The following is a 19,992-nucleotide window of genomic DNA, read 5'->3' on the forward strand; positions in this document are numbered from 1 at the left end:
TATGGCAAGGGCCAGCTATTTTTCCTTACCCTTGTCTTCTTTCCTCTGCCATCCTCACCTGTTAGGGCCCCCACCAGTGGAATGCCCTGTAGTTGCCCAGAGGAAGAAGGGTTGCAGTGTGACCACTCACAAAGTCTCTGGTGTGCTCTGCAGTGTGTAGAGCCCCTTGTTACAACTTGCTGGCAGTGCATGGGGATCCATGGGGTGCCAAGCCTTAAAACTGACCCTGGGGGAGTTTTAAATCCTGCAGGTCCAGTCCAGAGTTGGTTAGCCCCTTCATTCCTTGCCTTTCTAGACCTCAGTGCTAAAGGTGACTCTGTTTTGTATAGCTGCATTCAAATATCTTTGTGTGTCAGCAGCAGTGGTGGCAGGTAAGGAGAGGAGAGAAAAACAAGGGAAGGAGTGTAGACTGTGGATTCCACTGGCCAGGTTAGACACACAGAGGGCAAGTTTGGGATATTCTAACACTGCTGAGGGTAAAGAGTCATTTGTGAAATTGCACAATGTGTGTACAGCCAGAAAATTTTCATTCAAAGCCTTGGATACTCAGTATATTATTGTTGAATGCTGTTTTTCACTACAGTTAATGCAAATAACTAAATAACTCTAAGGGGCTCTTAAGGCTCCTGCTTCAAGATTTAACACAGTTTACAGAAATGGGGAATTAGGAGGAGATCCTTAGGGGAACTCTCTGTCCCTCATCTGTTCCTTGGGTACTTAGGGCTTCTTGCAGGCATGTAATGATGGGTGCTGTTGGAGACACAAAATGCCCAAGATCTTGCAGCTGATTGGATCAAAGTGAATGTATTCAAAACTTGCCTCATAACAGGGTACCATGCATTTGCCCAGTAGCCATTAACACTTCTTTTACCTCTTTGAGCACTGGCCTGTGCCATATTTAAGCATTGCCAAGGAGAACAAGGTGGGACCTGAATGCCTTGGCTCAGGGTTGCTTTTGATGGTGTGACTGTCTTCAGTAGTCACCAAGAGTCCTGCTGTGTTCTGTGCTTTTAATGCATTGTGTTTGCACCTTTCTTGCAGTCTTGGAGACCTCGTAGCTCTCCCAGCGTGTCACCATAAGTATTTTGGCCTATGGGTAACTGCCCACAGAGCAGCAGTATGTGAAGCCAGTGCAAAAACAGCTTTTCTGCTCAGCTGGGTTTCTGGCCACAGTCCTGCTTTGCCTCCATCCCCGCTGGTTGATGAATACCTGTGTGCCACCAGTGATGGGCCCACATGTGGAAGCACAGTGGGGAAGGCTGCTGCCCTGCTGCCTGTGTCCTTTGTGGTGGGGCTGGTGTAGGAGGAAGGAGGGCTGGGGCACAGATAGGTGCACACTGCTTTCTCCCAAGCTGTCCTCAGCTCGTGTATTTCCCCTTCTTAGCTGTGGTAAGAGTGGCAGCCAGAGGCCTGACTCTGAACGGGTTGTAGGAGCTGTAGCAGTGCCATTGCTGCAGTGTGACTTGGTGTTGTCCATGGGCTAGGACACACCATTCCTCTCACCGTGCAGCTTGGGAATGGCTCGGCTGATACAAAAGCAGTCCTGGCTGCACCTGCCAGCACTTCTTTCTGCTACAGGCTTTGCAAGAAACTCAGTTACTGCTTTGGGCATGTGCCTGCATCCTCCCCTGGGTAATCCCTGGTACAGTCACAGTGTCCCAGCTCCCACGTGCAGGATATCCTGGAAGGTTCCTGCAGAGGTGAGGCAGTCTGTACTCTGGCAGTTCTTCCAGCCACAGAGCAATAGGGAGGAATATCCTGGCCCAAGCACATGAAGGATGCAGGTGCCACTAGGACAGGGACCCAGGCATTGAAATTGCCAGACTTGTGGCATGCTGTGTGTGACTGCCTGCAGTCTCTAGTGGCCTTGCCAGCAGCTCTGCTCTTTTCAGCTCAGGCTCGAGAGAGCGTGGAGCCCTTCATCTTACTGGTGTGGCTGGAGTGTGGCAGCTGCCCCAGCCCCTGCAAGGCCAGCCCTTAGTGCAGGTGTAGAGGTGAGGTAGAAGGGAGCCAGCCTCACATCACCTGGGACAGGCAGCCCCTCACCCCCAGCCAGAGCCATGCTGCCACTGCCCTGTCCCTTTCCTGGCCAGCACGGGGTGGTGGTGGGAGGTGAGGGTGCTGCTGCTGGCAGCAGGCTGGGAGCCAGCCCCGGGCTGCCCAGCACTGCAGGTGTGCTGCCAGCGCTGAGCCCTGTGGGGAACTGGCTGCTGTGGCTCGCCCCAGCCCTGCAGGGGATAGAGCTGCTGGTGCAGGGACAGCAGGGAGACTGGCAAGCAGCTAGCCTGACAGTGAGCAGTACACCCAGCTGCCTGATCTCTGCCCAGCCCTCGCTGGGGCTGAGTGATAGTACAGCAGTCAGTCCTAGCACGGGCTAGCCAAGCCTGGTGGCAGCTGTCCCAGCACCAGTCATGCTTGTACTGGGGTCACTGTTCCAGCACCAGGACTGACTCAGCTGGTACCACCCAGCACCACTTGTCCTGGCATTTTACTGCCCAGGCACCAGCTTGGCCCAGTACAAGCTGGCCTAGCCCCAGTGGAGGGAAAGCACCAGGAGCACGAATCAGGAAGAAGTTGATTCTGGTTCCTGGCCTTTCTCACTGAGCATCTGCTTGGGAGTGTGAGGAAAATGCTGCTTCTTCAGCTGCAGAAGCAGTACCCCCACCTTGGCCACCTGTGATCAGGTACTAGCCAGCTCCTTCCTTTGGCACACTCCACTCCTCCTTGTTGGAATGCCACAGCCCCTTAAAAAACTTCCCTCTTTTCCTACTGAACGTGCAACGCTGCAGCAGTTGCTTATCTGAGCATGGCAAGAGGATATACCTGAGCTGAACAGGATAGGTGTAGCCTCAGTGCCCAGCTGCTGGCCATGAACCAGAGCTGTCAGTGTGTGACCCCAGCATGGCTGAGAATGTTGGGTTTTCTGGCACTTGGGCCATCTCAGTGCTGTGGTCAGCCAGACATTGCTGTCCTACCTTCACAGCAACCGTGCAAGTTTGGATCCCCTTCCCGACATCTGGCAGAAATAAAGCACACATCCATGTCAAACATAATATATTTATAGCAAAAATAGGCTTTTTCTGTAGCTTCCATACACAAGGTTTTCTCCCTGTATATTTACGCAGTAAACAGGTCGACTGAAGCAGCGTGCACTGGCTGACTTGACAGCTGGCCTTGCTTCAGGCTCCCACTTGACAACGGGGTGGCTTCATTCCCCTTTTGTGGCTGCTCTCTGGAGCCTGCACTGCTGCCCTTGTACCTCTCCAGCCAGGGGTTGTGGCACAGGCAGGGAGCCGCCCGGGAAGATGGGGGGAATGGTGGTGTAGCCCCCCAGGCAGAGGGCAAGGCTGGTGGACAGGCTGCCTCCCTTCAAATGGGGCACTCCCAGGAGTGCCCCCCAACCCACATTCAAGGAAAAGCTTCCTGTAGCTTGCCTGTGCTGACCACAGGCTCCTCCACCACGCTGTTAAGCAAGTGACTGGGCACAGAACCTCAGCCCTCTCACGGTGGTAAGAAGATACAGACCACATTAACAAGCCTCCCTTGTTCCTCCTGCCTCTCTGGTGATGGGAAGCAGAGGAGGGGCTTAGGACTGCCAAAGTCCCCAGCAGAAACCTCCAGTGCCTGAACACTGTCAAAGGCCTTCTCGTCCTGCCGTCGGAGAAAGCGAAGCACGAGGAAGCTCTGCCAGCAAGCGCTTCACAGTTTGGAGATTGCTGGGTCATCTCTTGTCCATCCCAGAAGGGTTTGGCACATAGACCTAAAGGATATAACATGTAGGCAGCAAGAACATCCCCTTGCTGTCCTCGGGAAGGGCCCTTGCTAGGAGCCAGCACTTCTTGCTGCCTAGCCCTGCAACTCAGAACACTGCAACACACCTACATGCTGCCCACACTGTTCCCAAGTGAGACACCACCCCGATGAGGACAGGTGCCCAAGCGTGGCTTTGCAAGCAGAGCAGCCACTGCAGCACAGGGAAGGAAGCCAGTTCTCCCCCTCTGCCCTTCCTGTGCCACTGAAGCTCCCACAGCACCCAGGCAAGGAGTATCCCTCTAATCTGGCCCCAGTTCCCTCCCACTTCCCTCTCCCCCATGTTTTTGGCAGTCCTCCTTGGACATGTTCAAGTCTCCAGCATCTCAGCAGCACGGACTTGCCTCACAGTTTGGTAATTGCACATAACAGGGCCACTCAGTGACCCCCACAAGGCCGGGGGGGGAACCAACAAAAAGGAACAATACAGTCAAGTAAACTAAATCAAGAAATCCCTCGCCGTCGGTCCCAGCACGATGGGTCTCGCACGAGTTCAGGGAGAGAGGGGCTGCCTGGCTCTGCCGCAGCACAGCTCCAGCCTCTAGGAGATCATGTACTGGGTGATGGCCTGCAACGCGTACAGCAGCTCTGCCTGCATCCGGGCTTCCAGGATGAGCAGGTTCACGTGCACCTGGGGAAACAGCGAGAGAGGCTCAGGCAGCCGAAGTGTGCTGTGCTCAGCAGCGCAAGCAACTGCCCACCTGGGCAAGCGAGTCTTTCGTCATCAAAATGCCACCAATTTTTCCAGCTCAGGCAGCTCCCCTTTTCCCCTCCTCCTGAGTCCTGTAGGCTGTAGCTGCTTCCCAGAGCTTCGTGCCAGGGAGTTCCCTGCATACTTGGCACCAGCATTACAGGCTGGCAGCGGCACAGTCCCTGACACCCACAGCAGCTGCTCCTGTGAGTTACAGCTTGACAGAAGGCTCGCCAAGAAGCACTCACCACTGGGGTAATGACTTTGGAGATGCCTGTGCTGCTGGTGCCCCTGGTCTCGTCACAATGGGCAGCCCCATGCCACACTAAGCCCAGCTCCTTACAAACAGCCAGTTTCCATTCCTCCCTTCCTCCCCACCTGCCTCAGACTGGTTTGGTGGCTCAAAGATCTCCCGTACTCCCCTCAAAACACCTCAGCCTATAGCCCCTGCCCACTCCCAGCCCCACCACAGCCAAAGCCAGGGGCCAGCTCTCCCACCTTTTCACTGTGCTTGAACTGCTTCCAGAACCTGTCAAACATTTCTGAGTTTGTCTTCTCTGGGTAGCAGGTTACAGTTTTAATGTAAACTTTGAGCATTCGCTCCAGGAGCTGATTCACTTCTGCATAGTCATAATCATCGTACCTGTGGGGAGCACAGGGGTGAGTCACGGCCAGCACCTTGCCTGTGGTCTGCCTGGGGCATGGCACAGTCACAGGGCAGGGGGGCACATGGCAACAGCCACCAGGCACTGAAACCCTGCCCCAGATGCCCCTGCCCAGGACGGAGCAGTTGAGAATCTCTCCCCTGCCTGTCTCAACATCCAGGCAGGTGATTTACCTCTGTCCCTTCTCCGTGCTCATCTGCATGACAGACTGAGTGCCCTACCCTCCTCCCGCCTGGGTCAGCTCAGTTTTCTCCCCTGGACCGTGAGGTTGGTTTCCCTACCTAATGCCAAACATGCAGTGGATGTAGTTCCAGATGCCCCGCTTGAAAACAGAGGGTTCACAGCCCTGCCGCTTGGCCATGGCACTGCTTTGCAGACCATCCACCATCCTAAACTTCTCGTCCAGGAGATGCCCAATGTCAGAGTAGAGCCGGTTGACCAGTGAGAAGCCGTGGTCTTCCCAGGAGTAATCCTGTTGAGCACAGCAAGAGGATTTTGCAATTGCAAAAAGGAGCTTGGAGCATGTTCCCAGGAAGAAGGGCTGGAGACCTCAGGAAGCAGAAGAATTCAGTGAATATGCCCTAGAGGTGGCTCTGCCCAAACCACAACATTCCTTATCAAGCAGCTTTTGAATTATTTTTACCCTTGCCTCCATGAGGGCCATGTGAAAAAAATCATCAACCCTTGGGGAAAGGGAAAGAAGTCACCTTGGGGAAAGAAGTCACCTCCCTCTTCCCAACCCTAGTGGTGCAGGGCCAGTCTGCATGGGCAACTCTGCCACTATTTATAGGAGGGGAGGGGAGCTTGAGCTGCTGCCCACCAAGAGAGCAGGAGTCTTACCTGGACTCTGAATACTTGCGTCTGATCCTCGTCGCGCCGGGCAAAGTCTTGGTATCCAAAGTCAGGGTCCTGCATGTAGCATGCAAGGTTGGTGGCACCGGTGACTTCCCCATCAGTATCTGCAAGAGGGGAGAGCCCTGCGGCTGGGTCAGAGCAGTGCTCAGCTGCCCTGTTCCCAGCCACATCAGGCATTGAAAGCCAGCCCTTGTTCTGCCCCACATGCATCCCAAGAGCCCCTCTGAACCACACATAATGGAAAACGTAAGGCATAGAGGAGCAACAAACAGGCAGGTGTGCCATATGAACTCCCACCCTGCACACCCACCTCTGCTCCCTGCCCCTCACCTTCCTCTCGGTCCTGCTGCAGTAGCCTCATCTCATCCCTGCCCTCAGTCTCCACGTGGATCCGCTGCATGCGTTCCCGGAGGGAATCCAGCTCCATGCAGGAGTCCAGGGACTGCACAGACACAGGCTTGGGGGTGAGGGCAGTGGTCCCAGCAGCACCCCCCCGTCCCCTGCACACCCACCCTCGGGAGCTCACCCGCTTGCGGTTGATGCGCAGCAGCTCCTGGCCGTAGCTGTTGCCGGCAGTGGCCTCGCAGAAGCACTGGTTCCCAAGTGACAATGGCTTCAGTGAGCCGCGGCCCATCAGCCCCTCGTCCTGCTCGCAGCCACAGCCGAAGACAAAGCTGGCAAGCGCGTGGCAGTGTGCCAGGAGGACAACGGCGTGCACCAGCTCTGCCAGTGACCAGCTCCACTCGCTGATCTTCAGCAGCTTCTGCAGAACATGGACAGACCAGCAGTGTGACACGGGTAGGTGGGCAGGGTGCTGGCAGCCCCTGGGGATGCTGCCGTTCCCACTGCCATCATGGTCCCTGGCTGATAGCCCTTCCCAGTACCTCAATGTGCTCCTTGGTGATGAGCCACGGCCGGTGCGCCAGGATCTTGTTGATCTCGTTGAGGTTGCGGAGTTTGGGGGGGATGAATTCGAGGCCACGCAGCCACTGGGGGTCGCCCCCTGCCCGCAGGAACTGCAGCACATGCAGGTTCACCAGGTACCGGCACTGGTGCCGGGCCGCTGCCTGCAAAAACAGCACATCAGCATCCGTGCACTTCCCCAGCAGGACAGGCATCGCACACCCACCTCTCGCTCAGCCTCCATATGACATGGTGATTTTGGTCCCTGATGAGAAGCCCACGGCACAGGCTATCTGCTGGAGGTTAAGGAGAGCCTCACAGGGCTGAGCAGAGCCCCCCGTCCCCTCTGGCAGCTCCCAGCAGGGCTCACCATGATGGCGATGTAGTGCCGGCAGTCAAAGGGCAGAGGGCCGTCCATGTGCATCAGGTAGTGCTGCGTCTTGAGGAAGCTGTCGAGGTACTGTGGGTGGTAGCCCATCTGCTGGGTCACGGCCTCCAGCCGCCCTCGGCTTGCCAGCACCTTCACAAAGAGGAACTGGGGGCACTCAGGGTCGCTGTTGGACATCTTCACTACCTGCAGGAAACATGCTCTGCTTAGCTCTCCCCAGAGCAGCCCCTGCCGCAGCAGCACACTCCAGCTAAGCCCAGGCTCTACAAGAGGCAGAGATCCCTCTCCCAGCTTGGTGCTGCCAGAGGGACACTCAGGGCTATCAGGCAGAGCACTGCTCAGTGACACAGGTAGCAGGAGGACAGGTAGCAAGACACACAGGTTGGTCTCTGGGAGAAGGCTCTGCATGCTGAGTGGAAGCAAAGGGCAAACCAGGAATGATGTTCCTTGTAGTGTGCAAGGGCAGATCAGGAGAAAACACAGCACAAAATACATTCCAGAATGGAGCAGCCCATCTGCCGGCATGGAGACCTCCTTCCCAGTACCAAGATGTGAGAGAGCTGTGGAAATGGCAGAGGGGGTCCCAGGCTCCTGCCCTAGCAAGCCAAGAGGCAAACCATGTCCTGAGACCTTCCCTGTGATCAGGAGCACACAGAAGAGCTCCCCACATGTTGCCCAAGCAGACAGCATGGGAGTGGGTCCTGCAGCACGGAGCACAGCTCCGTGCCCACCAGAGAAAACACAGATGGGCAACTCGGCAAGGGGGGCCCAAACACTCCCAGCAATGCCCATGCCAGCCTTGCACCAGGGCCCCAGTCCAGCACAGCTCCAGCCCCTCCTAAGAGGGTGGTGGGAACAGAGAGCAGGGATGCTGGAAAGGCGCCCAGGCAGCTGCCGTGCTCCATCGACCGTGTTGCCACAATTCCCACCCGACAGCGTGGTCTGCACCTGCAGCCTGCCCACCCCGAGGTACGGGTACAGCAGGTGCTGACCCTTGTCACACGGGAAGTCACAGCTCCTGCTCACATGTGGGAGCCCAGGCAGCGCCCCTGGATGCAAAGGACGCATCTCTTCTCCCAGGCTTGAACAGAAATCTCTCCAGTGAAATTCTGGCCCTGCTGACACCACTGTCTTGTTCCTTCCGCCTGTCTCTCCAGTGCAGTCACCCAAAGGCTGGTGACTGGAGCATGGCAGCAATGGTGGCATAGGAGAAAACCAGGAGCACTTCTGCAAACCACCAAAGCTACAGGGCTGCGTGGCAGAGCAGCCAGGGGTGAGGGGCAGACAGAGCAGGGGTGAGCTGTGTGGCAGCACAGAGCAGTTGCACCCACACAGGCAGTGCAGGAAGCAGCTCGGGCTATTTTCCACCATCCTGCACTTCTGGTGGAAACACCATCGCTCAAGTGTCAAGAGATTTACTTGACATTTAGAGTGTCCACTTCCTCTCCTAAAAGGGGTCCACAAAACCCCAAAACTCAAATTAAAATGGAATGATGAAAAGTACCAGCTTCTCTGATCGACAGGAGAAGATGAAAGCCAGCAGTGATCTGCAAAAGCCCCCTACAAAGTCCCTCTCCCTGGGGAAGTGAGATGCTGTGAGGACACCCAAGGGGCTACAGCCACTGGTATTCTCCTGGAGGGCTGAGGTGGAGGAGCCAAGGGCCCTTCCACTCCCCCCCGGGGAAAGGTGGTCCCCATGGCTCAGCCTCTAGTGCTGCCAGCTCTCCTCACTCCACTTGTCCAGGTGGTGATGGAGCAAGCAACCAGGCAGATATGTCTTTGAAGGAGTTGATGAAGGAACTGGGAGATGAAGGTGCAGAACAGCCACCTCCTCAGCTCTTAGCCCCTGGCCAGGCTAAACTGCCCACTCCAAAGGCACCAGCTCAGCCGAGGGTGTCTCCTACCGGCACCCCCTGCCACACTCCCACAGTTCTGCCTCCCCAGCCTCTCGCACTGGCCCCAGTGCCACCTTCCTCATCCTCCTCGGCCACAGCCCTCCTCCTCCTCCTCCTCCCGGAGTGCATCCACTCGCACTCCCGAGCTGCGGGAGCATCGCCTCCCTCGCCAGGGGAACCTTCGTGTGTCCGAGCCCCCTGAACTCTTATCAGGCACCTAAACTGTGTACCCACCACCAACCTCGTCCCCTCCCCGCTCGGCGGACCCCCGGGAGAACGGTGCCCCGGTGCTCCCGGCCGGCAGCCGTGAACACATAAAGAAGGCAGGAGGTTGAAGGAGCCCGGACAGCGCCGGGATGTGCGGGAGAGGGCCCGGCGGACCCCGCCGCGCTCTCCGCCCGGCCGGGGCTCATCCCTTCGCCCGCCGAGACCGCGGCTCCGTCGGTACCGGTGGCTCCTCCGATATATTCGCTGGAGACGGCGCCGCGGCAGCACCTCTCGCCCGGCCCTTGTGCCCGGGTATTCGAGAGGACGGGGGAAGTAGGAGTGCCCGTGGCAGGGGCCCCTACGGCGGTGCCGGCGGTCGGTACCCGGGGCCGGTACCCCGGGCCCCATTGTGCGGGCGGCGGCGGCAGCGCCCCCGGTGAGCGGCGCGGGCAGCGCAGGCGAAGAGAGAAAAACAAGTTTGATTGGCAGTGATGGAGCCACGGCGCCTCCCGCATCCCGCACAAAGGGGACGGGGACGCCACCGCCGCACCGGGACCGGCACCGGGAGCAGGAGCAGGACCAAGATCAAGACCAAGCCGCCGGGCGCGGCATCGTGAGAGCGCAGCCTCGCCGGCCCCGCGCACCGCTAGCGGGCAGCGGGAATGCCCCGGCCTGCTGGTGCCGCAGCCGTGCCCGGCCTGGTGGCGGCGAGCAGGGCGAAGCCCGGTGCTCCTGTACGGGCTCCAGTGGTGGCGGCGGGGCGGGTCCTACCTGCCCCGGCAGCCGCTGGCATCGGCTTCCTCGGGGGTGCTCCACGCTCTGGGGACACACGATCATGGTGAGCCCGTGCCGTGCCGAGCCGAGCCGAGCCGAGCCGAGCGCAGTCCCGGTGCCCGGTGCCGGTGCCGGTGCCCCCGCCCGGTGCGGCCGGCGGCAGCGCAGAGCCGGCACCGCGGCAGGCAGGGGGGCGGGCCCGGCTGCGCCAATCGCTGCCGCCAGGGGGCGGCCGCCGCCGCACCACGTGGGCAGGGCCGGAAAGTTACCGGGGCCGGGCGCGCAGGCCCCGCCCCCGCCGGGGTGGGCGGGGCCCGGGCTGCCCCGCCGCTGGGGGGCGCTGCGGCCGCTCCCGGGCACCGCGGGGCGCGGAGGGGAGCAAGGCCCGGGACCCCGGCCCGGGACCGGCAGTGCCCGGGCACGGCTGTCCGAGGGCCCGGCTGTCCGAGGGCACGGCTGTCTGAGGGCACGGCTGGCTGAGGGCACGGCTGTCTGAGGGCACGGCGGTGCCAGGGCCCGGCTGTCCGAGGGCACGGCTGTCCAAGGGCACGGCTGTCCAAGGGCACGGCTGTCTGAGGGCACGGCTGTCCAAGGGCACGGCTGTCCAAGGGCACGGCTGTCTGAGGGCACGGCTGTCCAAGGGCACGGCTGTCCAAGGGCACGGCTGTCCGAGGGCCCGGCAGTGCCAGGGCCCGGCTGTCTGAGGGCACGGCTGGCTGAGGGCACGGCTGTCCGAGGGCACGGCTGAGGGTCCCATTCTTCCCCCAAGCAAGCAGTGATACGATGTGCTCTTATGTGCCTCTGCCAGGGAAGGTTGAGGTTGGACACGAGGAGGAATTTCTTCCCAGAAAGGGTGGTCAGACATTGGATTAGACTGCTCAGGTGGGCGGTGGAGTCGGTGAAGCTGGAGGAGTTTAAGGAACTGGTTGACATGGTGGTGTTCGGACGGAGGTTGGACTCAATGATCTCCAGCGTTTTTCTCCAGCATAACTGAATCTGGGGTTCTGTAAGAGCAGCTGCAGGGGGCTGCAGTCAGAGCTGGCCAGAAAGGTCTGGTCACCTGCAGGGACAGCAGTGGTGGCTTTGGGCTGCAGGTGGCCCCAGAAGTGGTTGGACAGCCCAGAGCAGAGCCCATTGCCCAGTGAGGTCACAGCACACTGCCCAAGTGTGCAGGGAGCCCCGTGAGACAGCCGGGAGGGGGCTCACCACCCACGTGCTTGATGTTGATCGATGAACATATTGCCACTGTGAGCCCGGGACGGCACGGCTGGGACAGTAGGACTGGCCCCTGTCTCACTGTGTACCAGAGGTCGGAGGTGCTCAGGCGTTGGGCCTCCAGCGGTGCTTTCCCCAGACCCTGCAGAATGAGCCTGGGCAAACCCTTGGCGGGCAGAGCTTTACTGCCACGGGAAACGAGACACAGGCGAAGGAGCAGCGAGGCCTGGGGGGAACTGCCAGGATGACACAGTGCCTTGCCATCGGAGCCAGCACAGGCAGGACACAGGAACAACCACAAAACCATGGATGAAAGGCAAAGAGGAAATTTATTTTCACTACCTCACCAACTGCAGGACCCCCGGAGCAGCACCCAGGCAGAGGCACATGAGCAGGGATGCAGGCACTGTGGATCTTGGTCCACCCTAAAGGATCACTGAACCTGCTGTTTTTGCCTGTTTATCAAGGATTTGTGCAGTTGTGGTTTACCACTGTGATTTGATCTTTCCCACGGCAGGCCAGGAATCTCAAGCATGTTAAATAAGGTGCCACTAAGTCTATCACAGGCCTGTGTTATCTAAACATAGAAGTTCTACTTACTGAATACACAAAGCTAAACAACGATGAGTATGGTATATGTGTTTTTCCTACGTCAGCTGCAAGGCACTTGAGCATATTTACAATCTTTCTTGCCTATCTTTCCTTACTTTTCCACACTTGGCCCCCCTGGGACTCCCCATCCTGTGTGTCCCCACCAGTTGGCTGGTGGCTCCTGCCTGCTCAGCTGCAGCTGCCCACTCACCAGGACACGTCTTGTGGGCACCTCGGAGCAGGGAGGGGCAGGAAGCAAGACCCGGGGTCCAGGGCATTTGGCAGAGGCATGGTAGGAGCGAGGAGCAGGGCCTGAGGAGCAGTAAGGTTCGGGCAGCAAAGCTGTGGAGAATGGGGCATGCAGGGGTGCAGGAGTGTGTCACACTCTCCCGTAGCTGTTCTGGTAGGGGCTGTGCTCACTGGGGGTGGCTGGGGGCCCAGGCATTGGCGGTGGCACATGATTGCTGCTGTCCCAGAGGGGCTCGTGGCTCTCCTTGGGTGGCAGCTCAGTCACATAGCAGATGCTCTCGCTGTAGTTGGGCTTGAAGCTCTCCACAACATCTTTGGGGACTCCAGTCCATTCCTCCAGGGAGCAGAGCGGGGTGAGAGGAGCAGCCATCCAGCCCAGCCCCTACCCCACGCCGCTGGGGTGAGCCCAGGGCAGGGCTGCCTGCACTGCCTTACCTGGAAATTGCCATTGTGGGTGATGAACAGCTCATCAAAATTCTTGCTGGGGTTGGGAATTCGGGGCATCAGGATGACCCACACCCTGTGCAGGAGAGGCGTGTTAGAGGGAAGAGCCCCAGTGCTGCGGCGCCCAGTCAGCTCCCGCACTCACCTTTCCATGCGCACCAGCAGGATGACAAGGACCAGCAGGAGCAGGCAGGAGGCGATGGGGACCAAGACCGTGCGGATCCCAAACCAGTAGAGCTGTTCCTCCGTGCCTGGAAAGAGCGGGGGTGACACTGATCCCCAGACAGCACACCACCAAGGCAGGGGGGTGGGCCTGCAGGTGGCCCTTCGTGGGTGGCTCACGGCAGGGCTCAGCTGGGAAAAGAGCATGGAGAAGGAGCCTGTCCCCAAGCCCTGCCATCCTGTCACCATAACTAGCTGGTGACCCTGCCCTGGCCCAGCCATGCCCTCCAGTGCTAAGAAGCCCCTGGCAAAAGTCAGCAGGTCCCACTGGCGGGGTGTGTTTTGCTTCCAGAAGTGCAAAGGGTGCTGCTGCTAGCAGCCCACATGCCCAGATGGGTCTTGTCCCTACAGCTGCTGCCTCAGGCCATTCTCTGCTTGCTTAGCCATCTCTCGCCTGCTGAGCCCTGCCATGCTCCAGTCCATCCTCTCCCACTGCAGCCCTCAGAACATACCCTTACTGGTGGAGTTGCTGCCCCAGATGACAGGAGCGCTCCACTCGCTCCAGAACTGCGTTCTGCCGCAGTATTTGTTGACCTTGCTGCGCACATAGAAGGTGTAGGACTTCTCATAGTCCACGCTGGGTAAGGAGAAGACATCTCCGCTCACCGAGAGCTCCTGCAGAGACACGAGCCCTGTGCTGCTGGCTGGGATCACCTTGGAGGCCGGCGTGCAGCTCAGCCACCCCCAGGCACAGCCACAGAGGCGCTGTGCGCCGGGCTCTCACCGTCCAGCTGGTGTCCTTGTTGCTCTTGTACTTGACAGCGTGCTCCAGGCACTTGTCTTTGGGGTACGGGGAGGCCCAGGTCAGCTGCAGCTGATTGTTGCTCATGTTGTGGATGGTCAGGTTGACAGGTGCCTCTGGTTTCACTGCAAGGGACGGGTAATGCCCAGTGAGGGCTGGCCCCATGGCCATGCTGCCAGCCAGGAGCTCCCAGGGGAGCTCTGATAACCCACAGCCCTGCAGAGGAGAGGGGGGGTCCCCCCACCACTCTGTACCCAGGTCCTGCAGCTCCATGCGCTTGCTGGGGATCTCCAGGGTCTTGCCACCAACGCTGGCATTGATGAGAACATGGAAAGGCTGGAACTGGATGAGCTCATTCTGCTTGAAGTGGCAGCCGACCCTGACACCCTGGTCCTGCAGGTAGTGCTTGCACTCCACCTCCTTGTCAGACATGTTCTTGTACCTGTGCCACAGTGGGTTACCAGGACTCCCCAAGGCCTCACATGCCCCAGCCCTCTCCAGGACACCTCTCCCCTGCACATCCCATTCTGCTTGCTCTGGACACAGAGCTTGCCCCACCCCGGGTGTGGGGAGGAGGAGAGGCCTGATGCCAGGACCAGCAAAGCTGGCAGCAGCCCCCCTGCACAGGGACCCACTGCTGGACCCACTGTAGGACTGGCCATAGGGCAGGGGCACCTACCAGTAGAAGAGGGAGTAGTTGACTGTGGGCATCTCTCTGTTCCCCCACGTGCAGTTCATGTACTCCTCATTGAAGAGAACACACTCCACCCCTGCAAGCAACAGACACTGCTGGGCACGGCAGCGGTGGGTGGCTGTGCCAAGGCCCAGGGCCGCACCGGAGAGACGTGGCACGTGCCAGATCCCCCCGTATCCCTGTGAGCCTCCCTCTGTGTCAACCAAACAAACTCATCAGCCAGCACTGCAGGGGCAGGAGAAAGCCAGAGTCGAGCTTTCCTGGGTTGTAATGTAACGCAACGGAGCAAACAGGCTGTTCCTACACAGATGGAGAAACAGGGGAGATGGAGGGCACCTTCCCGCCAGCCCAGGAGGTCCAGGGATACAGAGGGGCTTTTTCCACAGAAAGCTGTTGTTTTACTGACAGCCAGACAAGGAGTGGATTTTTTTCTCAGAAAACAGTGGCTGGGACGAGAGTGCCAGGTGGAAAGAAAAGCCTCTGTGTCCTGTCACCTTGCTGTGCACAGCACTACTGAGGTGACCAGGAAGGAAAGGGCAGCTGGTGCAGATCCACCGACCGTCCTGGCCAGCACCCACAGGTAGCACAGACCAATAGGATTTGCCAGTAGAGCAACAGAGCACTGCAGGACTAGTAGCCAGGGGGCTGGTGGGGGCAGAAACGCTCCAGCACCGCAGTGGGCACAAGGACACCCCAGCAGGGCTCCCTGCCCGACCCTCCTGGCAGCCCCACTGCAAGGGGCCACGTAGGTGCCACAGGTCCTGGGCCACGTCAGGGGTCGCAGGGCCCCTGGTGTGTGCCACAACAGCACGCCAGCCCACGGAGTCCCACATCCTGTCCTTGCCCGCCATCACTGCGGAGCTCCATTCCCCAGCCCCAGCCACAGAAGGGGCCCGTGGCCTTCCCGTGTGCCCCCTTACCTGGGTGGCCGTGGGCAGCAGCGGGGTAGGGACCTGGCCCGCAGAGGAGGAGGAGGGCAGGCACGAGGAAGGTGCCAGGAGCTGCCATGGAGGCTGCTGACGGGGGACGCGTGCGAACAGCCTCAGCCAGGGCTGCCGCTTCCGCACCACACGGCTTCCTGCCCCACGGCACCGCCTGCTGCGGGGCCCACCCTACCTGCTGCCCCACGGGCCGCCTGATGGGCACCATGGCTCGCTCCATGGGGTCCCACAGCTCATCCCAGCGGGACCCCACAGCTCATCCCAGCAGGACCCCACAGCTCATCCCAGCGGGACCCCACAGCTCATCCCAGTGGGACCCCATAGCTCATCCCAGCGGGACCCCATGGCTCATCCCAGTGGGACCCCATGGCTCATCCCACTAGGATAGCACAGCTAACCCACTGGGACCCCACGGCACATTCCCACTGGCACGCCATGGCTCATCCCACCGGGACTGTGTCACCCTCCCTGCCCAGTTCCCACGCCTCACACCCCTTGGACCTCCCAATTCATCCTGCCGTGTTCCCACGGCTAATGCTGTAGGGATCACCGCCAGGGGCACGGCTGGGATGGGGATCCCAACGCCCAGCCCGCCTGGATCCCTGGGAGCATCACCGGCAGGCACCGAGGGGGTCGGAGGGGGTGGCTGCAGGGAGCGTCACAGCGGGGCTTGTGTGTGCGCGACAGTCCGGCCGGTGTCCGCGGGGGCTGCTGCCGGTGCGGTGATGGCCGGGCTCCCGGAGGTGCCCCGGTTTGGAGGCCGGCGAGCAGCCCGGCCCGGGGGCGAGCGGGGCCGGTGTGGAGCGATCGTGCGCGGACACGCCGCCGGCGCGGCGCCTCCGCCGGGGGGCGCGCGCGCCCCTCGGGCCGCCTCGTCCCTCCTCGACACTTTCCGGCTTCGCTCGGAGCGGGCTCAGGCCGCCCCGGCACTGCTCGGGACTCTCCGGCGGCGCTCAGCTCTTTTTGTCCTCGCTCGTCCCTGCTTCGGCGACGCTCGGCTCTCTCCGTTCACTCTCGGATCTCTACGTCTGCGCTCGGCGCTCTTCGTATTTCCTCGGTCCGGTCACAGCGCTACTCGTGTTTCTCCGTCAATTTTCGGCATTCTTCGGCAACATTCGGGCCTTTCCGGTGACGCTCGGGACTCTCCGTCCCCCTTCGGTCCGGCTTCGGCGGCGCCCACCTGCCCCGGCGCAGCGCGCAGCGCGCAGGCGCGGGCGGCCCCGGCGGCCCTTGTTGTGGCCCGGCCGCCCCCGCCCGGCCGGCCCGCCATGGCGGCCTTCGGCGTCCTCAGCTACGAGCACCGCCCGCTCAAGCGCCCGCGCCTCGGCCCGCCTGACGTGTACCCGCAGGACCCCAAGCAGAAGGAGGTGCGCGGGCCGGGCGTGTTGGGGGGGGACCCGGGCTGCGGGACCGCTGTGCCGGGACCGGACCTGAGAAAGCGCCGGGTTAGCGGCGCGAGGGCCGGGAGCGACGTCCCGCCGGGACCCCGGGGCTGGGGGGCGCTGGCCGGGCCGGGGGAGCCGCGGTCTCCGTGTCCCAGCAGCGGCCTGGGCGGTGCCTGGTAGCGAGGGCTGGGGGCGGTCGGGGGAGCAGCCGGGCCTCGCCTGGTTCAGCCCCCGCGGTGCGGACAGAAGCTGCGGCGGCGGGCGCGGAGAGGCCGTGCCGGGCCCTGCTGACCGGCCTTCCCCCGCAGGATGAGCTGACTGCGCTGAATGTCAAGCAAGGCTTCAACAACCAACCGGCGGTCTCTGGGGATGAGCACGGCAGTGCCAAAAATGTCAATTTCAACCCGGCGAAGGTGAGGGACGTCCCGACGGTCGAGGGCAGGTTTGGCAGGGCAGGTGGCTGGATCCTGGACAGTCCTGGGTCTCGTTCCTTCCCTGTGTCAAGAACTAGGAGATCTTTGCCTTTTGTATGAGTGTTTTTAAGACTTCACCCTCCGTTTCTGTAGAATCCAAGGCCTGCATTCGTTTAGAACTGTGTGCCACCTCTGAAAGAGCGGGTTCTTGTCTGGCTCAGTGCATCTTAGGGGCAGGTCTGTGTCTGCAGTCTTCATTAAACCAGCGTCTAGGACTCCTTGAATTCTGCAATTAAAGCACAAGGCTTGATAGTAGGAGAGAGAAACTTCTTATTGGTTTGGTTCCATGATGGCCGTGGTAAAAGGAAAGTACGGTTTCATGAAACATCTGGAAATTTAAAAATGGGAGTTATATAATAGACTTCAACTCCATTTTTCCAGTCTCTGAAATCAAGATGTTGACTTCCTGACAAAACAACTAGTAATGACCTGGATTGGAAGGCAGTCAATAAGCACAGGATATTTGTTTTCCTTGGCTGACTTCTGTCTGATGAGCCTTCTGTCTGTTTTGACAAATATTTTTAAAGAGTTGTGTCCATCTCAACTTGAGTCCCTGCTTGATTATTGGATGAGATGTCTAGACACATTCATCTCTGCAAGTATAGCAAAGGAGTTCTTGGCAGTTACTTTGTGTTTCAAAAGCTGATAATGGTGAGACTCCTGGTAGGAATGATAAATGGTATTTTAAGTACACTGATCTGGTTTTTGACCTCGGAAATGTAATAAATCCTTTTTTTTTTTCCTTCTCCTCCAGATCAGCTCAAATTTTAGCAGTATCATTGCAGAAAAGCTACGGTGCAACACCCTGCCTGACACGGGGAGACGGAAACCCCAGGTCAATCAGAAGGATAACTTTTGGCTGGTAACAGCACGTTCTCAGAGTGCCATAAACAACTGGTTCACAGATCTGGCTGGAACTAAGCCTCTTACTCATCTTGCTAAGAAGGTATGTTACAGGAGAGGCAGCCTAGCAGGGCAGAGAATTTAATCTGTGCTTGTTTCTGGAGGTTTTCCGAAGGTCTTTACTGTTTGGAGGAGTTCCCTGTCTATACATCTTGTGAAGTTTTCAGCTTGAAGAGTGGATGTAGGATTTGTAGTGGAAGTGTAGGATGTAGGATGACTATAGTCATCCACACTTTGAGATCTGCTCTCCTGGCTGTTATTTTGAAGTGTGTTCAGCTTTACCTTTTGGCTTGTAGGACATGACTGATTTATTTTAAGGTTCCATTGTTTTCAGAAGAGCTGCCACTGTTGCCTTTGGTCTGTTGTTTAGATTAGGACATTTCTGTTGTGGAGGGTTTCTCAAGTTCTCAAAAGTCATAGTGAGAATTACTGCAAATAAAATCACCTAAATGACTTCCCAGACTTCTGTTGCAGTGAGGTGTTTCTGCTTTTCAGCAGAGGAGAGTACATGTGCTATCACTCAGTCTTGGCCAGGCTACAGTATTTCTATGCCCTGGAGTCTAGGGGTAGATATTTACCTTATAGCTGTGAATTCTGTAGAGTTTGACATTTTATCAGGTGTCTTGGTTTGGAAACACAAGGAATACAGGAGCCTCCTCTGAAATGGAAAAGACCCCCCTCCCTCCAAATTGTCATAAATTTGAAATTAAGGGGGGTTCTCAGATAAAAATATGGGAGCAGGAATAACAGTTCTTTATTAAGGAAGAAAATAAAAAATAAAATAAACAATGCAGTGAACCAAAACAACACTGACAGAGTCAGAACACAGCCTGACACCCTGTTAATCAGGGTGTTGGTGGCAGTCCAATGGGAATTGTGGCTGCAGTCCTCCTGGAGTGTCAGGTGTGCTTCTGCTGGAGCAGTGATCCTCTAGGAAAGGGTGTAATCTTCCTTTGAAGACCCAGTGGAAGAGGCAGCTGTTCCTCTGGGAAATCCAGTGCAGGAAAAGCCGTGCTGGTGTTCCAGAAACTCAAGATTATATCCAGGTAGGAATGCTTGGCTCCTCCCTCTGGGCAGAGCATCTCCCAGTGGGATGTTCCAGTTCTTATCAGTCCTGCAGTGACATTCAATAGCCCATTATCAGCAGATGTCTCCCCTGAGAGAGGATGGGCTGTGGAAGAGATAAGGAAAACTGCCCACTTACCAGAAGACAACTGCCATACAGATGGCAAATGGAAACATCTTGCCTTTCAATCTGGGACATCAGGCATGGTAGCAATGGAGATAGCTCTCTCTCAGTGGAAGCCTACAAACAAGGTGCTTGTTAATCTGGCATACACTGTGGAAAAAAACATAACTCCTAGTTGCAAAATGGTCTGAGTCAGTCCTGGGGGGAAAATCAAGTAATCAGATTTTCCCAGAATCTGACTCTTTATAAACTTAGTCCTTCTTTGTGTTTTGACTGTCAGTTTCCTGAGGTCATGGTGAAAGCTTGAACCTTTCATGGTTTTCCCCTGTTTTCCTGCTATGAGCTCCATCCCTTTTCATGAACTTAGATGTGAAAGACCAACTGTCAGTAGCCAAGTAGTCTGACTTTCAGGCATCAGAGAGTAATTGGGAAGAACGTAGGAAACGTAGCAGGTAAATGAACATCAGTAATTCAGGGACTTGAAGGTACCTGCCAAATGGACCTGTTTTTTGTGATTTTTTTTCATTCCTCTGTGAAAACACACATACTTTTGCTCTCCAGAGTGTTGTGTGGAAATGAGCCCCACAGCTGCACTTTTCCCTATGATGTGTTACTGCTTCCTGGTTTATAGTCCTGCAGTCTCATGATTTCACTGGTATCCTCCTATGTTATATCTTGAATTTTGAATCTTGGATTAATGAATTCCTTCCTACTAGGTACTCAGTTCCCGGATTCTCGCAGTCTTCTGTTGAATAT

The 19,992-nt window shown here is 58.0% G+C and overlaps 3 protein-coding genes across 10 annotated transcripts in view; 1 reads left to right on the forward strand and 2 right to left on the reverse strand.

Annotated features, from left to right (window-relative positions):
* Nucleotides 1–3,043: 3,043 nt before the first annotated feature.
* LOC128814479 (sestrin-3-like) lies at nt 3,044–10,364 on the reverse strand. Of its 4 annotated transcripts, none has more exons than XM_053990337.1 (9): nt 10,186–10,364; nt 7,295–7,498; nt 6,906–7,088; nt 6,548–6,784; nt 6,352–6,463; nt 6,007–6,125; nt 5,448–5,638; nt 5,000–5,144; nt 3,044–4,441 (listed from the first exon to the last, which is right to left on the reverse strand). In XM_053990337.1, the coding sequence occupies exons 1-9, from the start codon at nt 10,249–10,251 to the stop codon at nt 4,352–4,354; spliced, it is 1,347 nt and encodes a 448-aa protein (XP_053846312.1). In that variant the 5' UTR covers nt 10,252–10,364; the 3' UTR covers nt 3,044–4,351. The 4 variants fall into 4 exon arrangements, with proteins under 4 accessions (XP_053846312.1, XP_053846311.1, XP_053846314.1 ...); XM_053990336.1 differs by having other exon boundaries at nt 6,007–6,143; XM_053990339.1 differs by lacking the exon at nt 10,186–10,364 and adding an exon at nt 7,151–7,217 and having other exon boundaries at nt 6,007–6,143; nt 7,295–7,368.
* Nucleotides 10,365–11,713: 1,349 nt separating this feature from the next.
* On the reverse strand, nt 11,714–16,214 carry IL2RG (interleukin 2 receptor subunit gamma). Its single transcript, XM_053989895.1, has 9 exons — nt 15,912–16,214; nt 15,266–15,361; nt 14,331–14,421; nt 13,906–14,093; nt 13,634–13,776; nt 13,362–13,524; nt 12,833–12,938; nt 12,679–12,763; nt 11,714–12,577 (listed from the first exon to the last, which is right to left on the reverse strand). Exons 2-9 carry the CDS (start codon nt 15,351–15,353, stop codon nt 12,374–12,376), a joined length of 1,068 nt encoding a protein of 355 aa, XP_053845870.1. The 5' UTR covers nt 15,354–15,361; nt 15,912–16,214; the 3' UTR covers nt 11,714–12,373.
* Nucleotides 16,215–16,520: 306 nt separating this feature from the next.
* Nucleotides 16,521–19,992, forward strand: part of MED12 (mediator complex subunit 12) — a 35,373-nt gene continuing 31,901 nt past the window's right edge. For all 5 annotated transcript variants that reach the window (XM_053989890.1, XM_053989892.1, XM_053989891.1 and 2 more), the window contains exons 1-3: nt 16,521–16,653; nt 16,980–17,084; nt 17,899–18,090. In XM_053989890.1, the coding sequence (XP_053845865.1) occupies nt 16,555–16,653; nt 16,980–17,084; nt 17,899–18,090 (396 nt within the window). In that variant the 5' untranslated portion in view covers nt 16,521–16,554. The remainder of the gene's footprint in view (nt 16,654–16,979; nt 17,085–17,898; nt 18,091–19,992) is intronic.

The sequence above is a fragment of the Vidua macroura genome, chromosome 14 (assembly GCF_024509145.1).
Source record: "Vidua macroura isolate BioBank_ID:100142 chromosome 14, ASM2450914v1, whole genome shotgun sequence".
Taxonomy (NCBI): domain Eukaryota; kingdom Metazoa; phylum Chordata; class Aves; order Passeriformes; family Viduidae; genus Vidua; species Vidua macroura.

Bases quoted from the DNA above. Each gene is read 5' to 3' on its own strand.
- IL2RG (XM_053989895.1), bottom strand. From the start codon at position 15,353: ATGGCAGCTCCTGGCACCTTCCTCGTGCCTGCCCTCCTCCTCCTCTGC. The intron at 13,525-13,633 runs GTGAGAGCCCGG...GTGTCTCTGCAG, and splicing joins ACAAGGACACCAGCTGGACG to GAGCTCTCGGTGAGCGGAGA. The intron at 12,578-12,678 runs GTAAGGCAGTGC...TGCTCCCTGGAG, and splicing joins CCCACAATGGCAATTTCCAG to GAATGGACTGGAGTCCCCAA.
- LOC128814479 (XM_053990336.1), bottom strand. From the start codon at position 10,251: ATGATCGTGTGTCCCCAGAGCGTGGAGCACCCCCGAGGAAGCCGATGC. The intron at 7,089-7,294 runs GTGAGCCCTGCT...CTGTTTTTGCAG, and splicing joins GGCACTACATCGCCATCATG to GCAGCGGCCCGGCACCAGTG. The intron at 6,785-6,905 runs GTACTGGGAAGG...CATGTTCTGCAG, and splicing joins TCACCAAGGAGCACATTGAG to AAGCTGCTGAAGATCAGCGA.